This window comes from Uranotaenia lowii, chromosome 3 (assembly GCF_029784155.1).
Source record: "Uranotaenia lowii strain MFRU-FL chromosome 3, ASM2978415v1, whole genome shotgun sequence".
NCBI lineage: Eukaryota > Metazoa > Arthropoda > Insecta > Diptera > Culicidae > Uranotaenia > Uranotaenia lowii.
In genome coordinates, this window is record NC_073693.1 from 58638116 (window position 1) to 58646364 (window position 8249).

At 39.8% G+C, this 8249-nt stretch overlaps 1 protein-coding gene across 1 annotated transcript; it reads right to left on the minus strand.

Annotated features, from left to right (window-relative positions):
• Positions 1 to 6854: 6854 nt before the first annotated feature.
• Positions 6855 to 7687, minus strand: LOC129758544 (farnesol dehydrogenase-like). Its single transcript, XM_055756068.1, has 2 exons — positions 7116 to 7687; positions 6855 to 7028 (listed from the first exon to the last, which is right to left on the minus strand). Exons 1-2 carry the CDS (start codon positions 7677 to 7679, stop codon positions 6855 to 6857), a joined length of 738 nt encoding a protein of 245 aa, XP_055612043.1. The 5' UTR covers positions 7680 to 7687.
• Positions 7688 to 8249: the final 562 nt, after the last annotated feature.

Consider the following 8249-nt stretch of genomic DNA (forward strand, 5'->3'; position numbering starts at 1 on the left):
ACAAATCAAACTGGACAGAAGAATTATCGTAGTCTAGGGTGCAAACACGAGTCGGAGAATACGAAGAAGGGTTTACCTGCATTGACATGAGGACATGGTATATAGACATAAATCTAGTGTGAAGATTTTGCTCGAGTAACCTTTCGAAATTCACAATCACCAATGGGTTCATGACCTCACACCTGATGAGGAACCGAAGTGATAGTAGATTGAATCGATCTTTCAAAGGGAGTATTCCTGCCAAAACTTCAAGACTCATGTTGTGCGTTGAGGGCATACAGCCCAAAGCGATGCGAAGACAACGGTATTGGATACGCTCGAGTTTGATGAGGTGTGTTTTGGCAGCAGACTGGAAACAGAAGCTACCATATTCCATCACGGAGAGAATCGTAGTTCGATACAATTTTAAAAGATCTTCTGGATGGGCTCCCCACCAGGTGCCAGTGATTGATCGGAGAAAATTGATTCTTTGTTGGCATTTTCCTTTCAGATACTCAATATGGGCCCTCCAGGTACACTTGGAATCAAACCAAACCCCAAGATACTTAAAACACCTCGATTGAGTGATCGTTCTGCCTAGGAGTTGAAGCTTAGGTTGAGCAGGTCTATGTTTCTTAGAGAAAACAACCATCTCCGTTTTCTGAGGAGAAAATTCAATCCCAAGCTCCAAAGCCCAGGAAAATAATCTGTCCAAAGTATCTTGTAAAGGTCTGTGCAGATGAGACTCAGTAGATCCTGTTACAGACACCACGCCGTCATCTGCAAGTTGTCTTAGTGTACAGCCTTCAGAGAGACAGCTGTCGATGTCACTCACGTAAAAGTTGTACAAAAGTGGACTCAAACATGAACCCTGCGGGAGGCCCATGTAAGAGGTTCTTCCAACATCAATATCTCCGTGAGCAAAGTTCAAATGTTTCTCACAGAGCAAGCTGTATAAGATGTTGTTCAATAGAGGAGGCAGGCCCCGGGAGTGCAACTTGTCTGACAAAACTTCTATTGAGACTGCATCAAAAGCTCCCTTTATGTCTAGAAACACTGAAGCCATTTGCTCACGTTTTGCGTACGCCATTTGTATCTCTGAAGACAGCAAAGCAAGACAATCGTTTGTCCCTTTGCCCCTTCGAAATCCAAATTGAGTATCTGAAAGGAGACCATTTGTTTCTACCCATTTGTCCAAACGAAACAAGATCATTTTCTCCATCAATTTGCGTATACAAGACAACATCGCTATTGGACGGTACGAATTGGGATCAGACGCTGGTTTTCCGGGCTTTTGGATAGCAATGACTCTCACCATGGCCGTAGGAACGGGGGGGGTTTTGGGGGTTAAACCCCCCCCATGAAGGTCCAAAAATACCAAGTGAAATTTTTTTGCTAAACATAAAATTTGAAATTTCTAATCAAATTTTGATGAACAACTAAAATCATTCAATAGTAGCAATAGTGCAACAATCTCGATTCCAAAACCTCGAAGTCTCATTCCAAGACCACAATTTCACAACAGTATTTCAAAAAATTTCTCACTTGTTGATAGTAATTGAGTCCCAAATATTGAATCCCAATGAAGTTAGACTAAGCTTACCAGATTGTCCGGATTTGGACCAGATTTTCTCACTCTATTTGCAGAATCAAACGAAAATTTCAGTTGAGTTATTAGAATTATGTATTTTGCGTCAAAATAGTGTTTTTTAAACCAATTTAGTCAATATGAACGTAAACGATTTTTTGGCAACCTTAAATCGGATTCTGAATCGGATGATATGTTTCGATTAAACAAAAACAATTTGCCACGTGTTTTTTTCGGCCGGATTTTGGGGAAATTTTAAAACAATATGCCCTCATTTCACAAGGTCTTAGGACAAATTTGCCCGGATGTGCCCAAACCAGATACTTGCGGGAAAATATCTAATAAGTACCCAGTTTATTGTTCTTGATTTCCGAGTTGGATCATCATTGGAATCATCAAAAATCACATTGAAAACCATATATTCAGAATCAAATAAAATATTTCTTATCAAGGGTTCTGATACAAATTTCGCTTTTTGGTTTCAAATTTAAAAAATTTCTTTTCTGGAATTTAGATCAAGGTTCTGAATTTGAGTTCAAAATGCAGAATTGAGACTTGGAACTAAAATCCAAGCTTTGTATTCGGGTTTAGGTCAAATTTTAGTTTTATATTCAATTTTAAAATATCAATTATTAAATTAAATTAAGGATTCAACGAGACCGCAGTTCCATAATTTTGATCCTTGATTCAAAATAAAAAATTTGAATTCAATCAAAGTCTGTTTAGAAACACAAACCTGGTGAAAATCACTTATAAAAAATAAGATCTGGATTCATTTCAAAGATTTTGTTTTTGAATAATCTAGATTAAAATTTTGAAAACATTATTCACATGATTAAAATTATGAAATATAAAATAATGAATAATAATTTTTTAACTCGTTTTTTATCTTCAAGTAAAACTTAAGCTGGAATTTTCATTTAACATTTTCTTACATATATTGCAGATTCTTCAAAATCAAACGTTCTATCTAAAATCTTAAACTTTATTCGGTTTACAAGAGTAGAGAATAAAACTCATTTGAACAGTAAACCTTATTTTTTATTTTTATTTCTGAATATTTGATACATTTTCACCCATGCTTAAAATAGTTATGCTTCTGGTCCAAAAGAAATAGCTTCGTAATGTCAGTGAGTAAAACAGATTTTTTTTTTCTAAATAAAGCGTTCGAAATCCTTTTTTTATGTTTCGATTATAGTCGTTTCCACATCATTGTTCCACTCTCGACTTTTCTCAACGATGCAGTTGGCACATTAATAATTGAAAAACTATCTGGAACAACTGTGTTCGATGTTTACTCTTGGGCTCAAACTCACGGACATCACCACTGAAGGCAACTGATTTACCAACTGAACTATGTCACAAATCCCCACATTTTTTAAAGCTTCATAAAAAAAATTGCCATCTCCTAGGACTTATTTATAAAATAAGTATCTTTGAATGCAAAACAACTTTTACTTGAATTGTACTTAGAACATATACATTTTTTTCACTTGTGTCTACATTGTTCAAGTAAAAATGTTATGGGAAAAAAATTGTCATCAAAACCCCCCCCATGAGCCGGTTCTTCCTACGGCCCTGACTCTCACTTGTCTCCACTCTTGGGGAACGATGTTATGCTCCAAGAATTGATTAAATAAATTTAACATGCGAACTTTGGCGGCATCTGGAAGGTTTTTCAACAAGTTAAATTTGATTTGATCCATTCCTGGTGCTGAATTGTTGCAAGAGAGGAGGGCAAGTGAGAATTCGACCATTGAAAAGTTGGAATCCAGACCACACCTACCTGGAGGCACATTCCGGATTATTTTTTGAACAGGTGCGGAATCTGGACAGACTTTCCGTGCGAAGTTAAATATCCATCTATGTGAATATTCCTCACTTTCATTCGTAAATGATCGATTACGCATGCTTCGTGCCACTCTCCACAAGGTACTCAAGGATGTTTCCCGTGATAAACCACCCACAAAATTCCTCCAATGCGCCTTTTTCTTTTCCTTTATCAATTTTTTGAACTGATTTTCAAGGGAAACATAAGCTTCAAAAAGGACGATAGTTCCATGTTTTCTAAAATCTTTGAATGCTTTCGATTTGTCCTTATAAAGCTTGGAACACTGTTGGTCCCACCATGGATTAGGGGGCCTTCTAGGAACAGATGAATCTGGGATGGGTTTTGTTTGAGCACAAAGTGCACTTTCATGTATCAAATGTGAAAGAAAGTGGTACTCTTGTATTGGAGGTAAAACATGCATACCATCGATGGCTGTCATTATTTCGTCCGAGTACTTTTTCCAGTCGATGTGTCTTGTAAGGTCATATGTCATATTTATTGTGTTTGAAGAGCTGACCCCATTGGTGATAGTAATTTCGATAGGCAAGTGATCACTACCATTAGGATCATGGACCACCTTCCACTGGCAATCAAATGATAGTGAAGTTGAGCAGAGTGAGAGGTCAATTGCACTTTGTCTTGCAGGAGGTTTAGGTACTCGTGTTTTTTCACCCGTGTTCAAAACTGTTAAATTGAAACTGTCGCAAATGTCATAGATAAGAGTAGAACGACTATCGTCAATTTGTCCTCCCCAGACAGTTCCATGTGAATTGAAGTCACCCAGGATTAACCTCGGCTCAGGGAGTACTGAGCACAGGTCCTCTAGGTGATTTCGATCCACTGCAACTCTCTGAGGCCAGTACAAACTGACAACACATAAGTCCTTACCTCTTATAGTTATATGACATGCAACAGCTTCAATTCCGCCTGATAAAGGAAGGTGAATTCTGTAAAAAGAGTGGCGCTTATGGATCCCCAAAAGCACCCCTCCGTAAGAATCGTCACGATCCAGACGGATGATATTAAAATCGTGGAAAGAGATAGAAGATAGCCAAGTTTCGGACAACGCAAAAATATCGTAACTAGTTTTATGAAGTAAATAGTTTAATGAATCCAATTTTTGAATAAGACTACGACAATTCCACTGTAGAACAGTGATATCTCTGACCTCTCGGCGTAAATAAGCCATCGAGAGAGACAAACACTGAAAGGAGGGGCCAAGTTTGCATCAATTGCTTCAAAAATGTCTTTACTACAGGAAGCATTGTTGTAACAATGCCACTGATGGATTCCGCTACATTAAAACACGTAAATATTCCATTTAGAATGTCGGATAATTTAAAAAGATTGGGTTGATGATTCTGGCAAAACTACGTTGGCGTTCTGATTTTGCGAGGTTCCCGCCGATGTTGATTTGTTCTGTGGTGATTCTCTATCGCGGAAACCCGGAGGAACTTGTTTTTCTTTGTCAGCAACAGTCGGATTTTTCTCAACCCTATTTGGGGAGATAACAGCAGGAATTTTTGGTGGTACTTTGGGAGAAAGCGGCTTAGTACGCTTCCGAGAGCCTCCTGCAGAGAAGACTGGTTGTACTTCATCAGCCGTGTCTGTGTCATCATTATCAACTGGCAGCACTGAAAAAATGTTACCAGATTGAGGTTGGGTCGGTGGAGAGGCGCTCTTTAATATGGCGGCATAAGAAGCCTTTTAAAGAGCGCCTCTGTTTATCCCAGCTTGCCTGAAATGCCTCGCAAGAAGAGATATCATGGGGTGAGCCCTCGCAATAGAGACATTTCTGTTCTACTGCTGAGCATGCTCCTTCCCCATTCTCCCCACAATGCAAGCATCGCTTCTTGTTGGAGCAATGCGAAGCAGTGTGCCCCAACTTGATGCAATTCTTACACTGCATTGGGCGAGGCACATAAAGGCGTACTGGAAGCTTTAAAATTCCGTCAATCAAGACGTGATGAGGGAGGGCTGTTCCCGCGAATGTCACCCGAATCGAGGCTGAAGGCTTATACTTTGTAACGCCATCAACGACGAAGGCAGTCATGAGTTGGCGACAATCCAAGATTCTGACCGAGGTCGAATCATGGCTCTTAAACTTACCAACGCCGTGAGTCTTAACGTATTCAGCCTCCAAACTCGATTCGGTGATCACACCCTCGATCTCCACGTCTCGAGACGGAATATAGAGCTGATACTCTAATTTGAAAAAATTGCTCGCAAGAATCCCGTTTGCAGCCTTCCGGTCGGCCACAACAACGCGCAATTTGTTTGGTCTTACCTTGCTAACGCTGGTAACGGAGGGCCACCTAGCCAGATCTTTCGTGATCTGCACTACATTTAATGATTTTCCGTTAGTTTTGGGCCGGATAAAAACCACCCACGGCCCAGAAGAGGATGAATCATCCGGATAAACCCGGAGTCGGGTTGTCTTTTCCGCAGCTGCAGATGGAGTAGAAAGATCAACTGCCGGAGAAAGATGAGCATTCGAAGGACCAGCCACAGCTGAATCCTCCAGATGCTCCTAATCTTCGTAGACGCTCTTTTCACCTTCTACATCAGGCGGGTCCGACCCCCCGCCTTCGCTCATATTTTATAAAAATAAAAGCGAAGCAAGAAATGATTGATAAAACTATAGGGAAAATAGAACAAGATAAAGGGAAAAAAAGAAAAAAAGAATCACAAACTTGATTTATTGTTTAATTGGCTCCTTTGGTGATTGATCCAACCACGTGGTCCTTCCTCGTTGTTGGAAGATGGCTACCACGTCTCCACTCGCTCTCGGGCGAGCACGACCCGTTTGATGATGACAATGGTGATGATAATTTGGTCCGCAAACAATGGCGGCGGCCCTCGTGGTGAACTATTGTTTTCTTCGCTTGCCTTTGCTAGCCACAAAAACAGCACTCAATCCACCAACACTATTTATTAGAAATCCCGATTAGCTGGGGAAAGTTAATTTAATCTGCCTTTGGCAGGAAACCGCAAGTCCTTTGCTTCCACGCGGCACAAAATAACTTTTAACCGTCCGAACGGCACAAATACCCGGATATAGTGGACGAAGTCTCACTCACTTGATCGCGATTATCGAATAGCAACAAAAAGCGACTGCACACGACGAATGATGCGAGACGAATCAATTTGAGTTATTGTAAAGTAAGGTTTATTTTGTCAAAATGAATAAAAATGTAATTTTTGAAAAAAAAATGAATTTTGATCCTAATGCTGAATCTGAATTTGACTGGATTAACAACTCTGAATTCTCAACTCTGATTTCTGGATTCTAATTTTGAATTCTGAATCTGAATTCCGAACCTGAATTCTATTTCAGTTTCTTAAAATTTTATTAACTAAAACCAAATCTAGTTTGGAGTCACAAAATATTGATGGAACCATTAAATTTTTTTCAATTTGTATTTGGTTTGTCTGCTTAACCTTTTTTATTCGAATTCAAAAGGGTTCTCCCACAGGCTTAATCATCAGCTCGTGGACTTGCACCCTCGGAGGCGTTCCTAGGACGTACAAAACCGCATCAGCAATGTCTTCGGCTTCCAACATTGGAGTATTCCCGAGTTCTTCCAAACCTTTAGTGGCTTCGGTTTTCACCACGCCAGGGCTTATGCTCTAAAATGATTGAACATATTTTGAAGATTTTAGCAAATTTGACCATCAATCACCTCTACATTAGAAAAAAAAAAAAATGCCACTCACCGTAACTTTAACTTTGGATCCCTCGGCTCGCAGTTCGTGCCGCATGGTTTCGGTAATGGCCGTAACGGCATGTTTCGAGGCCGGGTAAATGTTCAAATTGGGGAAATTAATGACGTGATGACCCACAACACTATTGATATGAACGATATGTCCCTCAACGGATCGTTTCTTCATAGATTGGAACGCCTCGCGGCTGCACAACACCAATCCCAGAACATTGGTGTCCAGAGTATCCCTCAACTTTTGCGTGTTATCCGGCTTCAACAAGTCCGTTTCGCGAGCTATCCCAGCGTTGTTGATTAGAACGTCTACTCCGCCGAACTTATCTTCTACCAGTTTAAAGGCTCGGATGATGTCTTCTTCATTAGAAATATCACACTTCACCGGATGAAGGTGGTTTCTGGAAGCTTCCGGTAGATCGGATTTCAAAGCTTCCACCATTTCCACTCGTCTCGCCAGACCAACCGTGATCATTCCAGCCTTCGCCAGATGTTTGACAATCGCTGCTCCGATGCCAGAACTGGCACCAGACACAACGGCGACTTTTCCGTTCCAACGTTCCATTCCGACAGCTGACATCGCACTAGTGACTTTAAATTCAGAAGGTTGCGTTGGCCGATTCAACTGATAAAATCGATAAAAACACAGTAGGTGTGATAAGAAGATTAATCAGCAAACACCAAATTTGTTGTCACCGAAAGGTAGATTATTTGTGAATGATTTCACGCATCTTACTTGCAAAACACGTGAGCTCAGAAAAGTTCAATGATTAAAACAATCATTGAAGTCTGTTTTTTTTTCTAAAAAATTGTTTTAAGAAATTCCGACTCCGTAGACGTTTAAGATTAATTTGATCTTGAATCGTGTTGAGACAAATGTATTGGACAACCTTGGCCAAACAATTTGAAGTTGAAAGTTTGAAAATTTGAATTCAAGCAATAAAAAACAAGGAGCACAAAAAGAACAATCAGAACATAGAGTACGAAGAGTACAAAGAGAACAAAGAGAACAAAGAGAACAAAGAGAACAAAAAGAACAATCAGAACATAGAGTACAAAGAGTACAAAGAGAACAAAGAGAACAAAGAGAACAAAGAGAACAAAGAGAACAAAGAGAACAAAGAGAACAAAGAGA

What these genes read in the sequence shown, in the direction of transcription:
- LOC129758544 (XM_055756068.1), bottom strand. Translation starts at nt 7,679, where the DNA reads ATGGAACGTTGGAACGGAAAAGTCGCCGTTGTGTCTGGTGCCAGTTCT. An exon ending in GATCCAAAGTTAAAGTTACG is followed by an intron (nt 7,029 to 7,115) that starts GTGAGTGGCATT and finishes CAATCATTTTAG; the next exon opens with AGCATAAGCCCTGGCGTGGT.